The 23,476-nt window shown below is 35.1% G+C and overlaps 1 protein-coding gene across 13 annotated transcripts in view; it reads left to right on the top strand.

Moving 5' to 3' along the window:
- Positions 1 to 23,476, top strand: part of CLCN3 (Cl-/H+ antiporter 3) — a 43,881-nt gene continuing 20,405 nt past the window's right edge. For 2 of the 13 annotated variants that reach the window (XM_087936421.1, XM_026699698.2), the window contains exons 1-5: positions 1 to 280; positions 6,096 to 6,272; positions 18,378 to 18,541; positions 19,400 to 19,499; positions 22,544 to 22,731. In XM_087936421.1, the coding sequence (XP_087792547.1) occupies positions 6,113 to 6,272; positions 18,378 to 18,541; positions 19,400 to 19,499; positions 22,544 to 22,731 (612 nt within the window). In that variant the 5' untranslated portion in view covers positions 1 to 280; positions 6,096 to 6,112. Of the gene's footprint in view, positions 281 to 314; positions 551 to 6,095; positions 6,273 to 11,833; positions 12,016 to 12,336; positions 12,476 to 14,344; positions 14,424 to 16,473; positions 16,575 to 18,377; positions 18,542 to 19,399; positions 19,500 to 22,543; positions 22,732 to 23,476 lie in introns of those variants that run through there. The other 11 variants (XM_026699702.2, XM_026699699.2, XM_087936426.1 and 8 more) reach the window with 9 other exon arrangements.

Below are 23,476 nucleotides of genomic sequence, written 5' to 3'. Positions count from 1 at the left end.
AAGGTGGCTTCTGGTGCCAGTCCAATTAGAGAGTCCTTCGTTGCGCTTGCGCAGCACGGAAAGCTTACTTTTCCGTCAAAAAAAAAAAAAAAAAGCTCTAACACGAACGGCGTCGGCATTTGGTTGGTTGGTAGGATTTGATCTCGAGAAATTGGTCCTGCTTCCAACGAAGTCCCGCCCCCTTTCTCGCAGAATCGTGGTTTTTTTTTCTTCCTAGCGCAGGAGCAGGAGGATGCGTGAGAACCTCTCCGGGAATCACCAGGCGGCGCCACGCGGCCAGGTAGGGTGGATTTTTACCTGGGCGCTAGATCGGGGATAGAGACAGGGATCATTTTCAGAGACGCAATCGCAGAACTAGAGTGTGACAAACATTACAGTAGGTGTGCGTGAATGAAAGAGATGCGGTCTAGCTAGAGATGTTGCCGGCATCCTTCAACCAGACAGACATACTCCTCCTCCCTCCACCTCCCGCCGCCATTTAACTGCAAGAGAGATGGTGGAGGAAAGCCTGCCTTTCAATATATGTTACGTTTAAAACGGGAACGAAAATGTAAGTTGAGGCATGGTTCTACCCTTGACTTTATAGTAGCAGGAGGTTAACTAATAAAAGTTTTTCTCTGCGAAATGCGTTCCTCATCCTGGTGCTTTCTGGATATGTTAGGACAAGAAGTCCTAAGTTACAGAAAATTCTGAGAGTTTCTTAGCACATTAGAAATCATAGGTTGTGCTGTGATTCATTTTTTTTTAAATAAAGGCAATCTTTTACACGGATTTTAAACTTGACTTTAATGCTGCTTTACTTTTTATTGCTCTCCTTTTCTCCTTTCTGGAAAAAAGGGAGGAACTTTATATGGTATCTTATTGGACAAAATATCCCTACTATATGGATGAAAAAGAAAAACTGTGGACAACCTTTCTGATATTCAGTAATTTCTTCCTTGCTCCATGAATATTTTTTTGGAATCTATCCTGTGAGAGATGTCCTCATTAAATTGCCGATTGTATCTTGTGAATTGAATAATACCTGTGAAAGATTAATTTTAACTGAATTAAAGAAGACATGCATAGGTAAATGTTTCTGTAGGATGCTTCCTATAATATTTCTTTTAAAATTTACTTGAATTTCCCAAGAAAGCAAAAGGAGGAGGTTGTTATGATTTTTAGGCTATGTTTAATGCTGTCTGTTTTAACCAAAATCATTGCCTTGATGTGACTTTGGAGACAGGTTAAGCCTAGCACAGCATGTTTTAGAATATTATGTATATGAAACTACTTCTGTAAGGCCATCTTTCACTAGAAAAGTTTTAATCCAATTGACTATGTGCTTGATCTTCTTTTGTTCCAAATTTTGAATCTAATTTTGAAGTTGCATAATCATTGTCCTTATATTTCTTTTCCTGCCATGCTATTTTCCTACTGCAGGATGTAGGACAGACCTATCCAGCTCAGCAAGATACTATAGCTATTATAGCTGATATAAACAATACAGGGTTCTCCTTTTATTATGTGCCTTAACATACCAAAGATTTGGTATGTTAGAGCTTAATATTCCTTGAAAATGTTCCCAAATTTTATTATAAAACTTTTTGATTAAAAAGTTCAATTAAGGATTAAGGAATTCGATCCTGACTGGCTCATGGTTGACTCAGCCTTCCATTCTTCCAAGGTCAGTAAAATCAGGACCCAGATTGTTAGGGGAAATATGCTAAATGTAAACTACTTAGAGGGAGCTGTAAAGTACTATGAAGTGGTATATAAGTCTGCTGTTGCTATTAAAAATCTGTAACTTTTTTATTGTGCTTGTGGAATTGAATAGCTTTTACATTTGATAGATTTTATCCAGTTTCTTATGGAATAAAAATTATTGAAAGTTATTTTCCTATTGGCGGTAATCAAAATGTTAGGGTTAATAATGCAAATAAGCCAACCCTGCAGTACTGTGGATACATAGGGATGTTAGGAATGCTAACCATATGAGTTTTCAATAAGATTTTATAATATAAGATTTTTTTGAAGTCATATGACACTCATGAGTTGTAATTATGTATGCGTAATATAACAGATGGTCATTCAAGAAGAATGAATTAAATATTTTGTAAAATTCAGGGATTGAATATGGACCATTGTACTAATTAGTTTGGCAACGACTTTGCTATTTTTCAATTTTCTGGATTTCTTTAAAATAATTCAAGTTTTTTTTCAACTTTTCTAGTTTTCAAAAGAACTTGATGAGGTTATGTGGGAGTCCAAGACCAACAAAATGAACCCATTTTTTATCACTAGAGATGTCCCTGTCAGTTAGGGGTTCTGATAATTTTTTTTAACTATCATTTTTTCTGTCCTGAAAAGATTTAGAAACCTCTGATCTGATTTGTACTTAACTGAAATATGAAAATTAAGTATCTTACCGTATTCAGGTACAGCTATGCCTGAACCACTTAAGTGATACTGTTGATGTGCTTTCTCAGGCCTGGAGGGTGTGTAGGTCTGGATGAGCAGGAATTGGCTTCAGCTCAACCTTGATAAGACTGAGTGATGGTGAGCTTTAAGGGCAAAATCCAGTGTTTTTCTATAATTGATTCTGGATGGGTAACAGTCGAGCAGATGGCAGCGTGGTCAGGAGAAGCTTTGCACAATTATCTCTTATGCACCAGTGGTACCAATTCCTAGATCAAGAGGTATTGCTTATGGTCACTCATGCCTTAGTCCCCTTCTACTTATATAATCACAAAGTGCTATATGTCCTTGAAGAGAATTCTGAAGCTTCAGCTGGTCCATAATGCAGTGATATGTTCAGTAATAGAGTTCCATGGTGTGCCCACATAACACCTGTATAGTACAGGAAGTCCTTGACTTCAAGCAGTACATTTAGTGACTGTTCAAAGTTACAGTGGCATTGAAAAAAGTGATTTATAACCGTTTTTCACACTTATAACTATTGCAGTATCCCCATAGTCACATGATTCTACATTTATGACGGTTGCAGTGTCCCAAGGTCATGTAATCACCTTTTGCACCCTTTTGACAAGCAAAGTCAATGGAAAAGCCATATTCAGTTAACAACCATATTAGTAATTTAACAACTGCAGTGATTCACTTAACAATTGTGGCAAGAGAGGTCGTAAAATGGAGCAAAATTTACTTAACAATTGTCTCACTTAGCAACAGAAATTTTGGGCTCAACTGTAGTCTTAAGTCAACAACTACCTGTATACTTTTTGGAGTCTGATAGAGAATTCAGATGCTCAGACATCAGAATGGCTCCTTCCTTCCTGACTAGAAAGGTCCATTAAAACATATTAAAGCAGTCCCATCAGGCCAGAGAGCTGGAATTCTCTGGCTAGGGCTTAATCTGCACAGAAATAGTATTTTTATTGATAGCCCACTAAGTGTGATATTCACAGTTTTTAGGTTTTTCTTTTTCTTACAGATTTGCCCGATATTATTTATATTGTTCTGATTCATTTTTGTTTTCAATCTGAATTTTTCAAAGATAGCATATTGTAGACTCCTTAAAATGTTTTATTTATTGATACATTTAAAATGGCTTGTAAACCTTGCAAATAAATAAAACAATTGATGGTAGAAATATCAGAAAAGAAGGGATCATGGATTAAATTTTAAGTGACACCAAGCAATTACTGTGGTATAAGAAACCAATGTTTTAACTGAATGGAAAGAATGACTACACAGATAGTCATCAACTTATGTCCATTTGTTTAAGAACGATTCAAAGTTATGACAGTGCTAAAAAAAGTAACTTAGAACTGGTCCTTGCCCTTGAAACCATTACAACGTCCCCATGGTCATGTGATCAAAATTTAGGATTTGGCTACTGGCATGTATTTATACAGCAAATTCATCTTTCAAGGGGATCCCATCTTGAAGTGTGAAACGAGGAGAAATATTGTATCTTTTTTTATTCGACTTTTACAGTAGTTCTGTGGTTAAAGCCCTTACTGATACTTTTATTTTTATTTTTTAATTTAAGGTAACATATTTCTTGCTTATGCAGATTACTTCACAATACTTTCAATCAACCCAATTGGGTTTGAGAATGGTATGTACATATAAATTATATATAGCAAAGTTTTCAGACCCAAAGCTGCTAAATGCATAGCTGCTAACTTAGTTTGTCTTAAAGATTATAGTTCATTGTGATAGGAAAAAAATTAGAGTGAATGTACTTGGTTATGTGGTAATTGGGCTGTGTAGTGCTACTGAATTATTTTCAAAGAAGTACTTCTAAATGTGTGGAAATGTGAGGAAATGTGAATGTAGCACTTGATTATGACACATTCATGTTACCATGATTGTTTCTAGAATTATGCTGCTGTCTGCAAACCCATCCACCCCACTGCCTCCATGGACTCTGTTTTGTTAGCAAATGAGTGGACAAAGATTTCATTATAGATAATACAAAAAAAAATATTGTTGCTGTGTGAGGCTGCTAGGAAAAGAGAATGTTCCATGTTGAATATTGTTAGATGAAGAACTGAAAATAAAAGTTCCAATAATACAGTTTCAAAGCCATTTCTTAAAAAATGTGTTTTAACGTGATGAATTACAAAATAGAATTAAATTCAGTGGCAATCTGTATATCATAAAATTAATTAGTTCCAGACAAACTCAGCAAACATGTTGATTCCAAGATTGCGTGAATTCCACTTTTATGTAATATACATCAGTATAGCATGTTAAATTTAAAAACAATAGACACACATATTTAATATTAGCTGAAATTCAGGGACCATTTCCCATGTTCTGAGCATAAAGATTTCACCAATTTCCCTCCTTGCAAATGTTAAGAGCAAACCTGCAAGCAAAACTTTCTACTTGTTGAAGGTTGAATGTCTTCTGCTTATTATGCTTTAGTGAATTAGGGCAATGGTGCTGTAAACTACAGATGACCATGACCACAATGGAGCCCAAAATTTCTGTTGCTAAGACAGAAGGCAGTTGTTAAGTGAGTTGTGCCCCATTTTATTATCTTTTTGCCACAGTTGTTAGGAAAATGACTGCAGTTAAGTGAATCATACACTTGTTAAGTGAATCTGGCTTCCCCTGTTGACTTCGCTTGTCATTAGCCACCTGAGGAGGTTGCACATGGAATAGTGCAACTGTCATAAATACATGCCAGTTGTCAAGTGTCTGAATTTTGATCATGTAACCAGGGGGATGCTGTAGTCATAAGTGTGAAAAAATGGTAATGTCACTTTTTGCAGTGCCATTGTAACTTTGGTCACTAAATGAATCACTGTAAGTCAAGGACTACCTGCATTGAAACTCAGGTGTTATAATTATGAAGATTGTCTGATAGAAAATTATGAATTAGTCAAATCACCATTAGATACAAAATATGTCCTCAGGTTAATTTGCTAGAAATTTGTTCTCATCACACTTATACTTTCCATTTTTCTGTCTTATACTTATTCAGTCCTCCTTTTTTCCATTGCTCAAAAGAAGCTCCCTTCATACATGCCTTATATTTTATATGTTTATCTTTTTTCTGTCCTTCCATTAAGAAATCTTCCCTTCAGTCATCATTTTTGGAAATGTTGTATTTTCTTAAGTTGTATTTTCTGTAGATTTCAAAAAATGTTTTTGGCAGTGAAAATTGTTTTTGAAGTTCTGTAGTTTTTGTAGTATAAATAATACATTAGTGCCAGAAGCATTCAAAATATTAAAGTCAAAACTTCATTAAAAAAAATCTCAAATCTGCTTTTAAATAATTTTCAGCATCTGCTCCTGTCTGAATAATACTTTCTGTTAACAATAAGGGAGAAATTTGTAGCTCAGAGTTGACATGAGGGAGTCCTCTGAGTGGGGTTGTTTTCTTTCATAAATTTCATTGCCCAAACTAGGTAACGTGAGCTAGTGGACTAGCACAGGACTAGCATTGATGATGCTACTGGCTAATTAAATGTTTGCAAGACAACAACTAAGCTGAAAGAGCATCAAGGACCCCTCACTCTCTGTTAATTATAGCTTCATTGAAATATTCCACTTTTAACATGTATATTACTTCAAAAATCCTTTTTGTTTTTTCTCTTTAAAAAGAAGTGTACATCTAATTATTTGTCTTCTTTTTTTAGCTTACAAAGGAAGCTAAATGGAGTCTGAACAATTGTTCCATAGAGGTTACTATAGAAATAGTTACAACAGCATAACTAGTGCTAGTAGTGATGAAGAATTGCTAGATGGAGCTGGTGTTATCATGGATTTCCAGACCTCTGAGGATGACAATTTATTAGACGGTGACATATGTATTGGTGAGTCTGTATATTACTGTTGTATATGTTCTTTAATTAATTAATTTTATTTATATCCTCTAACACTTTCTAATTCCTTGGTCCCTGACCTTTCTAATTAGTCCGTAACCCTTCTAATTCCATGGACCTGCAGCAGTAGCAGTGATGGCAGTGGTGGGCATGGTTTTGTGCATGCAACCTAGTTCCTGCGCATGCACAAATGAAGCTTTGTGCACTTGCCCGCCACTTGCACAACCTGTTTCCCAACACGCATCCCCTGCTCTAATCTAGCATTATGGTATAACCTTTTTAGAGGCAGTGGTGCATTCAGAATAGAAATTGACTTTTTTATAAAAATGTAGTAAGATAAAATGAAACAAATAACTGTAATATGTCATATGATTTTCTTGTATTTGGAGCTACAGCTTGAGCGCATGCATCCCAATGCCTCTTACATTTCCTGGTTCTGATTTCTATAGTTTTAGATATAACCTCTAAATTGGGAGAACTATGATTAGTGCAAATCATTGTTTGTCTCCAATTACAATTGCAAACATGAGCTGAATTAGGTCTTTGATTTGGATTTAGAGGCAAATTATGAGCTGTGATAGCTATAATTGCTAAATTCAGATATCACAACTGTAGGTAATAAAAAAACTCAGAAGAACCTGGAAATGGAGTGGATGTAATGCAAAGCAGGAACTTAAGCTTCATTTTGAGAGCAAAACTTACTGGTGCTGCAATCTGAGATAAAATGTCTAGTTAATTGGGGAACGCTTACCAGTTTTCCATGTGCAGTAGTACTTTTTTTGTGAGCAACCAGAAATACGATTTTAAACAATTTGCTTGTGACTGATAATAGATACATTTTCTGTAGGATGCATTGGTGTTTCCAATCATAGCAAACTAAAGATATGACTATGCTTTGTTATACATTTGTTTTGAATTAAACCAGCTTACTGGAAATAGCTTTCTTTTCCTGTCAGAATAAATACCTAATAATTGCCACACTTAGCTATTTTAAATCCAACCTATCTTATCACTAGTGGTGCAATGTCACAAGATATTCTGTGCTTCACAGTGTTACTGTTAACTGAAATTAGACAACCTGTGACCCATTGGGTCATCGTCTCAGAAATATTTCCATATAGATTCTTCAGTGCCTTCAAATCTTGATAAAACTATGCAGTAAATTCCACCCAAGTATTCAGCACTATATTATAGATTTATGAAGGCAATAATCACCTGTGCAAAAAGACATATTCCTTGAGGATTTAGAAGAGAGTACATCTCAGATTGGAACAAAGAGACTGAAGGACTCTACCAGATATTCTTCTCTTATACAGCTTGGATGCAGCTTGAAGTAAGAAGTGGAAACAATACACAGAATCATGAAATTTCAGCAAATACAGCAGAAAACCTTGCAGCCTATTAAGGAAACTGGGTGAAGTTAGACAACCCACAGAACAAATACCCAATGTAACTCCTGACCAAATAGACTCCTGAGTTGTATCTCTCTCCAAAGTTCCAAGGATGAAAGGACACGCCACTATAATCAAGAAAGCGCTTTCAGCTTTTCAGCAGTGGGGCTGAACGCTTTCTGAAAGCCCTTGTTCCTTCTCTGTAAAGGAAATTGACACTGCCATTACTACTCTGGAATGTGGTAAAGCACCAGGCTTTGATGGCATTCATCCAGAATTCTGATAAACTCCAGGAGGTGCATGCAGAATTGGACTGGTAAATTCCTCTCAGACATAGTTTCCAGTAGCTGCCTCCCACCAGAATTCAAAAAAGCTAAAATAATATCACTTCTAAAACCTGGCAAACTAAAGGCAGAATTGAAAGCTACACTCAGTCGCCCTTTTGATCTGTTACAAATTCCTGGAAAGATTAATTATAAACAGAATAGGTCCCATAATAGAGGAACATCTGCCCATGGAATAAGCCGTCTTCTGACAAGACAGGAACTGTGCAGACCAGGTGCTAATCCTAACAGGTTATATTGAAGTAGGTTTCCAATGAGGTCTTAAAACCATGGCCATTTTTGTAGACTTAACTGCGGCATACACACAGTTTGGAAGAATGGGTTGTTGTACAAACTCTGCCATATCCCTGCAAAAATTTCTGCCCGCTAATTAATAACATGCTGAGTGATAGTTCCTTTCAGATAATGGGGACAATTTAAGGTAAGAAGATTAAACAATGGCCTCCCACAGGGCTCTGTAATGGCACCTATACTATTCAACTTATACATATCAGATACGCCGCGATAAGGGGATGCAAATTTGAATACATGGATGATTTGGTATAGCAGTATAAGAAAAACACATGGAGGTTAGCTGACAATCTCCTGTCCAAAGATCTTAAAATCTTGGGAAAATTCTTCACAGACTGCAGGCTCACTCTTAAGCAAAATGGTAACTCTGCGTCTATCTTAACAATAAAGTGGCATATGAAGCCCCAAAGGTCTATTAAACAACAACTTATTCCCCTATAATCTGCATCCAAAGTACTTGGAACAAAATTGTACCAAGTCTTTCCTATAAGATACACCTAGAACAGGGGTGTCAAACTTGCGGCCCATGGCTGGATGCATCACGCGCTGGCCATGCCCACCCTATTTTAGCAATTGAAGAAAGTCGCAATATGTCACATGACAACAAGGTGATGCTGCAAGTTTGACACCCCTGACTTAGAGAATACAGTGCCCCTGCATGGCTTAACAACTGCCATACTAGTTAGGTAGATGCCAGAGTCAGCGACACCATGAGGATTATAAACAAATGTATTAAAACCACTCCGACTTGCTGGCTTCTTGTTCTGAGCCATATAGCACTGCCAGCTTTACAAAGGCAAGATGCACTAGTGAGATAATACAGAAAAATTATGAACATCTCACTCCTACCAACGCATGCCAACTTTCCTCATTTATCAGCCGGAAGACTCAAATCCAGGAAACCTCCACTAGCACTTGCATAACATTTGCCCAACAGCTTTAACATTGATTCCCAATGGAAAGCCAAATGGCTGCTGAACATCCAGATATAGGAAGACATAAATAACCCCACAAAAACAATGCCAAGCTTTGAAACTACTATATCAGCAGTGGACAACCCTGAATATGATTCACACCTCACATGGCATCTGCATAGTATGCTTCCCTCAATGTAACTGGAGTCACATGTTAAACTGTAGATCACATCCTGACTGGATGTAAGTTGAGGGCATATACCAGTCCAGTATCTGATTTGCTGTGCTTCAATAGTTAAATGGCCTAGATATTGGTATTTGAACTTACATCTTTTGAATATTTATATTGTGTTTTACTAATCTAGGTGAAATGGTAATATATATATTGTTAGTCTATGTGTGATATGCCATATGCTAAATAAATAAATAAATAAATGCCTTCAACAATGTCAGAGCTTCTGAAATATTGGAAATATCTTTAAAAATTCAGGGATATATTCAGAAATGTATCTGGCTTGAAAGTAACTCATGTTAAACTGTATTGCAGACTCAAACAATAGGAGTTGACCTCTGGAAGTGTTTTATGACATTTTGTATTATATCATAAACTATTTTATGGTAATATTTATATTATAAAATATTTTGTAAAATTTGCCAAATTTCAATTCCACAAGAGTCATGGATTGTGGATTTTGGATACTTCTGTAAGTTAGCCCATTTGAGATACCTTACCTCAAAAATCGTTGCTCTATCGAGCAACTGTTTCATCTAGTTAAAGGTTATAGGAACTAGAGTTTTAATATATAGATAGATTTACTAAGGGGCCCAAAATAATAAATAATGGAAATAAATTTGATATCTTGACTAAGTGGAACAATAATGCATGCTCCCTGAAATAATATATTTAAAGTGGGATTGGCATTTTTTAACAATTAGAAGCAATTGACTTAAATAATTTAAATTCTAATTATTAAAGCTGTATATTTTGAGTCCTTTATTGAAGCATTTATTTATATCATCAATTTTATACATCAATTTTATATTACTTATTGATAAATGTAATCATTGCTATATTTGATTATCATTGCTATATAAAAGTGGATATAAAAATGACTAATAGAAAGCAAAACAGATTCATATAATGGCCATTGAGTGTCAAGATTAATTAATTAAGCTTGTCTTAACATACTGCTACATCCTCTCATTTTTAAACTTTTATATTTTAGAAAAGAAAGACTTTTAAGAAACAAATAACAGACTCATATCCTGATATTCAATAGTTACACTTCTTTCCAAAATTTTATTAGTCTATGAATTGTGAATTGAAACGAAATCAGTTATAGCTGTACAAGATCCAGTGGATAAGAAATTGAATTTTCTGATGAATTAACTTCATTCTTATATGAGAAATATGTGTTATGGTTCTCAAAATGTAGATCCATTGTTTTTCTAAAATTGGATATGTCAATTCTGTATTCCACACTTTAGTTATTTAATGCTAGCCTTCCTTCTATTTCATATCAAGTAGAGTTGTAGTTGTTGGTTTCACTTCAAACATTGGATCTCTTAAAGATCTTGAATTGGTAGTATGTATCTCTGAGGATTGCTAAGGCAGACCAGTCTCCCTCTCCCCCTCCCCCTTGCCCTCCCCCTCCTCTGCCTCTGTTCAAATTTGGATTATTCCACAACAATCTCTTGGATATGATTTTGAAAATAATGAACAATAATATGTCTAGCATTTTTCTGCTGTAGAAATGAAGATCCTTACTTAGTATACTTGAACTCTAAAACTTGCCAAGCATTTTTAAAGCTTAAAACCACAATTGGGCTTCTAAAAATAATAACATTCCTTCTTCGGTTGCCAAAAATCCTTATGTTGAGTCTCTTCGTTATTCACTCATTTTCAAACTAGTATGTTGCAGAAGCAGAAGCCACTATCCTGATACGCATGAGATTCAAAAGTTTAATTCAGCTGTTTATTTCCAGGCTTAAAAAATATGAAAAGTGATACGCATACCAATTCTATGTTTCATACCACAGTTGTAAATCTCAATAGTTTAAGCTTTAAAACCTTTAAGCTTTAAAACTAGAAAGTTTTACTTAGATTTTTGCATTGGTTAAGTGATTACAATGGTGTTCTTAAAATGAAATATACTAAATGGCTGCAAATTTTCCATTTTTTGAATGGGAATATAAATTAATTATTTTAAGCCATTTTGTGAGTTGTGTCTGTTACTTTGTAATAGTTTACAGATCTAGATCTAAACATAAAAAGTGAGCATTAGATAGAAGAGGTTATATTTATTATTCTTTTCTTAGAGAAATGAATCTAATATTTGGACTGTATAAAAAACAAGCTGTAAGGCTGGTATGGCTGCCTTTTCAGTGCTTAGACTTAGTGCTTAGAAGCTGATATTGCTTGATTTAGCTTGGATTTCCTTAAACCAGTTTATTCTGCTTAGTCACCTTCAGAAACACCAGATTTCATAAATTAAATCTGCTGTTCTGCCTTTAAGCACTCCTAGTTTGTAGTCAGTAGCAACCAGGCTGCAATAATTTCCCTTTGATGACATCATCGAACGTGGAAGAACAGAGTTGCTGCAATAAGCCGCACACAGTCCAAATCCTGATTGAATATGGCAGCTTCCCAGCCTGCTACTGTGCTATAAGAAACCGTGAGGCTGTTGTGCTCTTAAAGCCCCTTTTGTCAAGCTCATGGAAGTATCTTCTGATCCTTATTTACCATACGATGGGGGAGGAGATGGCATTCCATTGAGAGAGTTGCATAAAAGAGGTATAGCAAATTTGTGTTGTGATTTAGTTTCTTTTATCTTTTTGTCATGTGGCCAGTTGCTTTCAGAGTGAGAGAGAAGGTTTGTGTTTTTATTTCTTTTAAATGCTGCATTTTTGGCAAGCCTCTCCGATTTGTTTTACACTAGATCTACCTACGTGCGTTGTGCTGCCTTTGCTGATAAGCCATTTTTTTCCCTTAAGATCATCAGCAGGTGACTCCATCTTTGGTATCTGTTTTTTTTTTAAATAGAAGACTTAAGCTTTGATGTAAATTGTGTAATACTATAACCCCACAGTAATGGCTGGCAGAACTAGAATGACCAGAATTAATTAAGGAAGCTATTTTGACTCCTCAGTGAAAGAGAATGCTGTTCCTAGTAGGCGTTGAAGCCTCTACGTGCTGTTTAGCATTAACTCCTTAACGCCTTCATGGAACTCTGAATGCTTGGTAAAATATGAATGTACTGCATGATTAAAAACCTTTATTGTAAAAATAAAATCGATTATATTGGTTTTTATTTTCAATCTCGGGAAGTTTTGATTTCAATGCTATTTTTCTACTGATATGCCATTATGTATGTTGTATGCTGAAAGATATTTGTATGCTTTTTCTGATACCGGGTGCTTTAAAGAATTGTTAGAGGATGAGCAATTTTTAGGTTATGGAGAAAGGAGAAGGAGAAGGTGTAATTGAGGGAGCTGATTCAATTCATAGTCTGTTGTTCAAATAGTATTTTAAATAGCAGACATATACTTTTGTGGTTAATGTGGCTATTACAGTCTAAAGAAGTGATTGTGACATGGAATGATTATGCAAAACAGCACACAAATATGATAGACAGGTTTTTTTTCAATATAACACTGTTTCTTTTTCCAGTTTTAGTATTTATCAAGGAAGCTGCTGTCTTAGCTTAAATCTATGAGCTAGAAGAAAAATAATTAGTAAAGTAGCACTATATTTATAGTGCTTTATATTTTATTTCTATAATATTGGGTTTCCTTGAAACTTTCTCTTTTAAGTGCTTTCTTTTCAGCGCTCAGTATAGTATAAATTAAATTACAGTAACTAAAATAAAATCGTACATTTATTTCAAAGGTATGTGGGCTTTTTTCTGAGAACTTTATTCATACGTATAATGAATAAAATGTTCAAACAGGATTAGGGTGTGCCTGGACTTTGCTCTAAATGTTGTACTAAGACTGTTTATGCCTTTCATTTTGTATTATTTAAAACTGAACAGTAGGTTATCTTTTCTGTAACATATGAGGTTGAATTCTTATATAACCAGACAAAGTAAACTTCTGGTGAGCTACTGCTAAAAAAAATTCATGTGACTGTCATATGGCATTGAAACTGAAGGAAATATTTTGTTCTACATATATTTTGACTAATATATCCTGTGCTTTAACTGCAGTGTATAATAGGTGATTTGATTTTGATGTAAATTTTCAATCTGTGAGCATCTGTTGATCTGTATGTTCAATCTGAGTTATTAATCTAGTTTTGTTTGAATGGAGATTCTTCTCTAAGAATGTAAGGATAGCCATCAGCCAAGGCCCATAGGACACCAGGATTTTGTTCCTCACCATGGCCTATAAATTCTTGGAGCTATGCAATAAGGGAGATATATCCTTCTCCTGCTGTTATCCTCTGCCATTGGTATTTAAAGACATACTGCCATATTCCAAACTGCTATTGAGTCTAATCCACTGATGGTAAATCCTTTAAGATACACATGTCAAAAGTGAGATACCACAACATTTTTGGTAACACACCAGCATCCACCAACTCCTAAAAACAACTGCTGGAAAGCATACTTGATTCTTGAACTACTTTTGGAAGCTGCAGAGGCATGCAAGAATAGGGTGTGCTTTTGCATGGCCTCTGGAACAGGGGTGTCAAACTCGGGTCATCATAGCAGCGTCATGTGACGTATCAAGACTTTTTTCCCCCTTTGCTAAACGGGGCGGGGGCATGGCCAGCAGATGGTGCATCTGGCCCGTGGGCTGCAAGTTTGACAGCCATGCTCTGGAACCTCTGAAAATCATGTGAGAACCAGGTATGCTTTCAAGCAGTTTTCAGCAGCTGCAGAAGAGCATTCTTTAAGAACAAAAGCCTTATATGACCTGGATTTGCATTGGGTAGACTATATGGGCCTGTCAATAGAAAGAGAATACTGAAGGAAGTGGCATGCAGCGTATCCTGGGGATCACACACATGATTGGACTGTATTTTTAAAAAAATAAATGAAAATTTACCTCTTTTTTTTCTGAGGGAGGTGACACCTCAGCAGGATCGCTGGTCTAACCCTGTTGGAAAACTACAGAGTAGTAGATCTGGTTTTCTTTTCCAGCCTGTCAAGTTAGTTGCTAACACCATGCCTTGCAATATTGAATTCCACAAGTTAAGTATGTATTTTGTGAAAAATTTATTTTGTGTTTGAAATCTCCAAGCATCTTAAATGGATAAGCCTTGATGCTAATGTTTTGAAAGAGAGAAAAACTCCGATTAGTCCAAACAGATATGTAAACCTTGCCAGCGGAACAATATAATTATGAAATCTTAAAACAGTTTTCTTTCCTGTCATGCTGACATTGGAGCTACTGATTCCATTTCTCTCTTTTTTTTAATGCAGGTTAAATGTTGCAAATATACTACAATTAATTATTAAATATAAATGCTCTGTTGAATGCTTGACACTAGGTTACCTAGACTTCATTTTGTTCTCTTTTTCTTACATTGTAATGTATCTCAGAAATTGTTCTTTCCTTCTGACATTCTGCTGCTAACTTTAAAATATAATCCACTTGTGCAGAGCACAAAAAATAAAATTAAATATTGTTCATAAAAAAACCCTATGCAGCTTTTTTTTAAAAAAAGAAACATGTATGTGATTAAGGAATATTCAGGCCTGTAGTCTTCCCATTCCTGAATCATTCAAAAGTTAAGAATAGTTGGTGCAGTCAGGATAATCTATAGGTAGAGATGTATGTGCAGATTTTATAATGTCTAGTAGACAACAGTGTTTCAAAGAGACTTGATTTAAAACAACTGAAGGAACAGGCAGTTCTTATCTCTTGTTGAAACTGTCTTAGTCATCTGTATTGTACTTCATTATCAGGTTTCTCGTTTCTAATTATAAGCATGACGGTGTTACTGGGAAGTTAATAATTTCAAATATTTGTTTGATCAAATATTATAAAGAATGAATTTTTTGGTATTACAAAGAACGAGGGTTTTTGGTAGAGAAATTGCAAAGCTACTAGGGAATAAAACATGTATAAACATAAGACAGTTAATATAACTATGGAGATTGTAGCCTTTTATTGGTTGATTATATGTTCGTATACATTCAGTTGTGATTGATTGATTGAAAGAACTTATGGTGATTCACAGTAACAGCCAATCAAAACATAGCAAATAGCCATAATTTTATTCCAGGTTCTTCCAATTAAGCAAAAGACCCAGTAAATCTTCCCATTAAGATTTCTAATTCGTGGAATAGCATAAAATGGTTTTCAAGCCCCATATCTCAGCAATCTATATTATATAAGTTGCTATATAAGAATAACAAGTATATCTTAATGAATATAGAATTAATTCAGTTAGATAACAAATATAGTGAAGGAAAAAATAGTTATAGAGATACGGGGATGCACACTTGCAACCGCTGTAGCATCCCCACTGTATGTGATCAGAATTCAGGCCCTTGGAAACCAATGTGTATTTATAACAGTTGCAGTGTCCTGCAGTCATGTAATTGCAATTTGCAACCTTCCCAGCTGGCTTCAGGCAAGCAAAATAAATGGGGGGGAAGGCGGATTGCAGTTGTTAAGTGAATCATCGCAGTTATTGAGACAATCCCATTCACTGCAATGATTCACTTAACAAGCATGGCAAAAAAGATTGTAAAACAGGCACAACTCACTTAACCACTGCCTGTCACTGTTGTGGTTGCAAGTCAAGGGCTACCTATATGTTTGTAGAAAGAAAATATATTTGTCTCCCCTAAAGTCACTCAGTGAGCTTCAAGACAAATTGGGGATTTGAATCTTGGCCTCCATGATCCTAATCCAGTGCTGTTAACCACTATATTTTTCTGGTTCTTGTTATCAATAAGTTGTTTAGTTGAGAAACAATGGGTTTGCTATTAATTTGTATTGTATTTATTTGAAAAATGACTAATTACAAGAAAATAAGGAATTCATAGCCATAAGAAGGAGAAATAAAGCCATACCCATGTTGGAATTTGATGGTATTAATGCGTATTTATTTGAAAGAAATAGATTAGGTTTCTGGGACATTGAAATGATTGCATATGTTTAAATGACACGTATGATTTAGGGTGGAGGGAGGCTGCTGTAAAGTCATTCATGCACACAGCTGGTGTTCTGAAAGTTTCTCTGCTCTTGTTTTGAAACATGTTACTTGAAACTTGTTAGCTAATACTCTTGTAGCGTGTGACCTATTTTGATGAGCCTGTTATTACCAAGGACACTTTCAGAGTATTTCTTCAGCTGATTGCTTTCCTGAATTGCTAAAAACACTGTGGAAGGAAGGTAATTGTGTGAAAAATTTATCTGATGAAAGTCTGGAAAATAGATAGAATGGTATTAGCAAATGTGAACAATGCTCATAGTGATGTCTAATGTCTATGTGTATTTGCCCATTTAGTACGGCTGCAGTATGGTTAGTATTTGGTCTCTTATTAACTTCCTTACTACCTCCTTTTATTGGTACTATGACTATCATTATTCTGTTGCTTTGCATATACATTGAGAGCTTCTGCCCCAGAAATAAATTTGTTATGTATCTAATTACATGGCCAAATAAAGTATTCAGTTCAATTCAGGTTTTTTTTTTTCAATTTACATGTTTTAGTTTCTTTTATTTTGGATACAGTAAATTTTATCACAAACTGATAAGCTTTGGTGGCTGTTAGGCTGCACTTATTTTTTTTTGGGGGGAAGCAACAATGTAGAAAGATTGGGACCATGTAGTTCTGAATCATATCTCTCTTTCCCTCCCTCTCTCAGTTTCATTTCCTCCCTCAGAATGGCAGTAAATTCTCTTGCCATTTTTGATTACTGTTGTTGGATAGGGCTTTGAGTCATGATGATCTCCCAAGTGGGTTCTTTGTGGATATTAATAATACTGTATATTTGCCTTCTGTTTGCAATGCCAATATTTTCTACAGGTCCTTTAATTTCATACAGTGCTCTGTTCTTGACTTTGTCTAATTCCTTGTCATAATTTCTAGATAACCTTCTGTAATACTGTTAACAATAGTTAATTTAGTAAAATGCAGTTTAAGGAGATAAGTACATTTAAATGATACTTTGCTAAATACTTGTATATTTATCTTCTGCTATATAATCATGGTGTCTACTTTTTTAAAAAAATGAAATTATTTATAATATATCAAATTATATATATCAAATTGTTTATGTCAGCATGACGCTTTTATTATTTGAATGCTTTTTAGATTGCTAGATTGACCTATCCTAACTAAAGATATTTGCTGCTTGATGCAGAGCAGGGAAAATGACCTCCTTTTCCCCAAAAGAAAATAATAGAGTGGTGGCTTTCTCTTTGTTCAACACTAAGGCAGGAGCTGCAATCTCTACTCTACAGTATTTCAGGGTAAAATCCTGACAATATTTGGAAGGCAAGTCATTACATGGCACTGCCTTTGCCCTCCAGAATCTTATTAGTGTCTTTTGTAGCATTTGACATCTTTGCACCATCTGTCTTTTATTTTATTTTTGAAAATGTTGTTATTGCAAAAAAAGAAAAGAAAAGTAAAAGTAGTAATTTACAGTATTTGATTCTTCATGGCTCATCGATTTGCAATTAACCTTTCAATATATTGAATCATACAATGTATATGGAGAAGTCTTCATTCTTTGAAATTAAATAAAGTAAGTGCAATTTATATAACTTCAAAAGAATGAAAACTTCTCCATATAACATCCCAAAAAGCTTGCTTTGATACGTCCTCACAATGGAGCTTCCATTTCAATGTAACCGTGGCAGGCTGATGCTGAATCAAAGTAATCTGGCAGGAAAGTGGTATTTTGAATTCAAAAATACAATACATCCTCTAATACAGCTATTTTGACTGCATGGAAGGGAAGCCTGAGGGAGGTTTGTAAACTTGCAGCACCCCATTTGTTCCACTGCAAGATATTGCGGCTTCTCTAATTCATCAGGCATCATTTTCCATTTTTTCCTTTGTACTTTGTATGTAATATGTGTGTCTGTTTATATGTGTATATTTACTTTCCTTTCCCATTTCCTTTTGCTACTGAATTATATATTTTCCTTTTTACAGAACTAAGTCATTGTTTATCCTATTTTAGCTGCAGGAACTCATTATACAATGACAAATGGAGGCAGTATTAACAGTACAACACATTTATTGGATCTCCTTGAAGAGCCCATTCCTGGAGTTGGAACCTATGATGATTTCCACACAATTGATTGGGTGCGAGAAAAATGCAAAGACAGAGAGAGACACAGAAGGGTATTTATAATACATAAATGTACTTTTCTTGATGCTTTTATAAACTGTTTATGGTTAATAGTTTATTGATTTGAAGGAAGAAAGACCAGCGAGTGCAAGGGGAAGAAGAGCTATGAATAGCATGTTGTTGGTGGCCGATGGTTTTTGATTCGAAGAGATAGGTAGACATTCATTTGTGGAAAAAAAAAAAGTTCTTGTTGTTTCTCACATTAATGTGACATGCTTAAGCAATCAATTTAAATGCTCAAATGCTGGATGTTTCTGTTTGGATTTTGCCTTATATGTTCATCTGAAAAAATAAGCATTTGCCCGCCTTCTGAAACAAGATATTGGTCATCCACCCATCCGTAAGAAGCTCATCATTGCTTTCACTGTTCTCTGCTTCTCTGAGTTTAACAAGAAAACAAATGTAGGTAGTCCTCGACTTACAACCATTCATTTAGAGACCACTTAAACTTACAGTGGCACTGAAAAAAGTAATTTTTGATCGTTTTTCATTCTTAACGACTGTTGCAGTGTCCCTATGGTCATGTTGTCAAAATTGAGATGTTGGGCAACTGGCATCTGACAGTTGAGTATTCCGAGCTCACATGATGATCATTTGTGACCTTCTGACAAGCAAAATTAATGGAGAATCTAGATTCACTTAGCAGCTGTGTTGCTAACTTAATAACTGTATTGATTCACTTAACAACTGTGGCAGAAAGGTCAAAAAATGGGGCAACGCATATTTAACTGCCTTGTTTAGTAACAGAAATTTGGTATTCAATTATCATAAGTCGAGGATTATCTGTACTGTATCTTACTTTGCAAATAAAATTAAGATTTGTATTAATCTAAATTATATGTTGTATCTAGATTAATAGCAAGAAAAAAGAATCCGCATGGGAAATGACAGAGAGTTTGTATGATGCATGGTCAGGATGGCTGGTTGTGACACTAACTGGATTGGCATCAGGTAGGAACTCGTTTTTTTAATTCTATAATTCTAAATATTTCTATTCAGAAATAAATCATGTTGAATTCAGTAGAAACCTACTCCAAAGGAAAAGCTCAAGATTCCATCTATAGGAAGATCTTGCTTAGAGACTGCCTTGGGCAATAACTATTCAAAATTCCAGTGGTGATAAAAAAAAATTAACTCTTCTTGCTAATTTATCCTAGGGATGGGGAGAACATTCCAAACGACAAGGGAGTGGAGAAAAGATGTTATAAGATTTGCCCTTTTACTTGGCTCACTCCGAGTTCCATTCCAGAAATCCTCTCCATCATTTTGGGATTAAATTCTGATGCTGTAGAGCAGACATGTTAAACACGTGATCTGGATGTGGTCCGCAATAGGCTGCTGTGTTGACCTACGGGGCCGTCCCAGAGACAGCGAGGGAGTGGGCCCTGCTGCCCCGGGTCCACCCATCCTACCCAGTTGGCCACGATGACCAGACCACATCCAGCCTGGCCTCCCAAGGGCAAACAAACTCTTGATGTGGACCATGACGGGATCAAGTCTGACACCCTTGCTGTAGAGCAAAGGAAAGCTGAAGTAAAATTGTAAACATAGACATGGTCTTGTGATTTTCCTCTTGTCACTTAGTGACAAAATTGCCGGTTCTAATTGTGGTTGCTAAAAGGGGACTACTTGTGTAAATAAGCTTAGGATAACCATAGTGCTCAGTGAAAATTGGCAATGGAGCCTAGATAAGGATTCTCATATTTTTCTGTCTGCTTGGTATTAAAGCCTTGCAGTTTATATACAAGAACTTTTGCTTCCCAGTCCTGAATCAGTCATATAATTCTGCTAATTGCACTAGAAGAGTTCCTTTCACAGTACACATTTTATTTCTACTAAAATACTACAGATCTATGGTAGAACATAAAATGTTAAAGTATTGCTGGTTGAGAAAAAAAAACCTTTTGGTTTCATGCCAAATAAAATATTAACCTATATACATTAGATAGGTTTTTTCTTTTGCGCACAGAACAAGTCAAGCAAGTTGTAAAGTTCCATTTAACTTTTTAGAAGTTGAAGCAATGGATACAAAATACTTGATAACTGTTGAACACTTGTACATTTTAGTTTGTTGAATCATATTCGTTCCACAAAAACAAACAAACCGTCAGTTCATTGGAGCATGAATGAATGAGAACAATGTATTGTATTTCTGTTTCTTCCAACTTCTACCTATTTGTGACATCCTAACCAGGAAATGCAATTTAACTGCTTTTTTAAAACTAAGATTGGAAAAACAGGATTTAGTCGTGAACTGTGGTGATAACCTGGAGGAAATGCTGGAATTGCAGTTGAGGTTAAAATGTAAAGTTCCTTTAGAGTTGTATTTTTATCGTAACTCGGTTTTTGGAATACTAAATTCCACATATATCAGCATGCACTATATCAGCATAAATTCATGTTATCAATAACTGTGTGTCTAATGTCCATTGTCCTAAGTCAACTGTATTTTTCAGTAATTCACTTGCAATTCACTCTCCCAAAGGTGTTGTTACAATTATTTCTTCAATTTATACAGACATCTATTTGCTTAGTAGTTGTTTACGTGTTGCTTTCCTAGTTCTTGAAATGTAATTATGATTTATAAAAATACAAAAGGTTATATGGCTGCAGTATAGTCATATGGACCAGCATATATCCCCAAAGATACAGATAACCCAACATCTTACGGAAATATTAAATTGTAGGTGGTTCTCAATTTATGACCCATCATTTAATGACTGTTTGAAGTTACAATGTACTTAAAAACAACTACTTACAACCAGGTCTCATAATTGAATATTGTGCCATGGTCATGTGATCGCATTTTGGGTGTTCAGCAAACAGGCTCGCATTTATGACTACAATTTGCAATATTTTTACCAGTTTTAGTGTTTTTTGCTAGTTTCCAAGAATGGATTTGTTAACAACCACATGATTTGCTTAACAACCACATGATTTGCCTAACAACCAAAGTGACTCACTTTATGACTCTCATAGTGCCTGAACAACCACAACAACTTATGACTAAAATTCTGGGCTCCATTGTGATGGTAAGGACTACCAGATAGTTATATTGTATGGTACAGAGGAGTTTTATGCCTATTCTTCTACTGCAGCTTCTTTTGTTCTCCAAAAAAGAAGGAGTTACTAGATATATTAGAAAATTGAAAGAAATTAGAAACATTCAGTGGTGACTAATCACAAATAGAGAAGCTTTGCAGAAGAGTAACTTGGATAGTATAATTTTGTTTATTTAAAAAGAATGTACAGAAATTATATTAATCTATGCATTTATTTTCATATAGTATATAGGTCCATTAGAAAAAACATGCATTGTTATTGTAATATTTAAATATGCATGCCTTAATCATGCATATTTAATTATCAAATGAGCAATTAAGCATGTAATCCAAGTTAGCAATAGCTGGTTGACTCAGTATCGTTGGTTGCTTTCTTTGCTTATTTATCCCCAAAGCATCAAACTGCTGGAGCTATAAACCTTATGGCTTATAGTTTACCCAAGCAAAAATTAACATATGAACTAATAGTGAAATGTTAAAATAGGGAATGAAGAAATCAGGATTTTTACGTCAATCTCTATTTATGAATAGAAATACCAGAATCAAATTTATTACTCTATTCATTAGAATCCCTTCTTCCAACATTTTTATAATTGTATGGTTATGTATTGCTAATATTATGTTTTGTTACACTAATTTTATGTTAATTATAAATAACTAGCATGAAGCAGCATGATTATAAGCTTTATACAATATGTTTATTTTTTCCAAAGTATGTCCCATGTTTTTGATATGATGTAATATTCAGTATTTTAACATGAAAAAGACAAAGTTATGATGTTTCAGCATTTTTGTCAAATTATTTATAGAAAGTAATATTTAAATTTTTTCTTACAAAAAAGCAACCTCAGTAAGACTTGTGTTTTTAGTACATTATAATTTTGAGTGTGTCTATTCTTTGAAAGTATGGAACATTCTGTATTTATGTACTAGGTGCTTTGGCTGGATTGATAGATATTGCTGCAGATTGGATGACTGATTTAAAGGAAGGCATTTGTCTCAGCGCTCTGTGGTTCAATCATGAACAGTGTTGCTGGGCATCCAATGAAACAACATTTGAAGAGAGAGATAAATGTCCATTATGGAAAACATGGGCAGAATTAATAATTGGTCAAGCAGAGGTAAGTAAAGTCTTTAAGGAGAAATAAGTGTCTTGATGAGAAAACCCTAACAATAGGAAAGTTTTTTCTAGATCAATCAGAATAGAGCTGGAAATGACCTCTAGTTCAACTCTCTGCTCAAGCATTCCATTCCAGACAATTGGCTGTTCATTCTCTTTTTAAAAACCTCCAGTGATGAAGCACCCACAACTTCTGAACGCAAGCTGTTCCACTGGTTAATTGTTCTCACTCTTATGAAGTTTCTCCTTAATTCATGTTGCTTTTTTCCAGTTTCCATCCATTGTTTCTTGTCGTACCTGCTGGTGCTTTGAAAAATAAATTGATTTTTCTCTTCATTGTGGCAGACCCCCAGATACTAGAATACTGCTATCACGTCCCCCCAGTCCTTCTTTTCTTTAGACTAGCCATACCCAATTCTTGCAACTATTCTTCATATGTTTTAGTCTCCAGGCTGTCTGTCTGTCTGTCTGTCTGTCTGTCTATCATCTATCTATCTATAATTTATTTATAAGATTTGTATGGCTGTATATCTTAAACATAGTTCTTGGAGGTTTATATTAACAATAAAACCCAGAACTGTAAAATTATAAGTTATCAAAACAAAACTCGGTGCCTCAGTCATCCCTTTGGGATGTCTCATAACCAATTCCAGATATTCTCATTCTAGCCCAACACCAGGGTGAAATGCTAGATTTTGATGGCCTTCCAAAGGGCAAAATGATACTTTATTAAGCATTGTTTCTGT

The sequence above is a fragment of the Pseudonaja textilis genome, chromosome 6 (assembly GCF_049901715.1).
Source record: "Pseudonaja textilis isolate UNSWEBS1 chromosome 6, rPseTex1.2, whole genome shotgun sequence".
Classification (NCBI taxonomy): Eukaryota; Metazoa; Chordata; class Lepidosauria; order Squamata; family Elapidae; genus Pseudonaja; species Pseudonaja textilis.
Note: the sequence above shows the minus strand (reverse complement) of the source record. Positions and strands in the feature narration are given on the sequence as shown.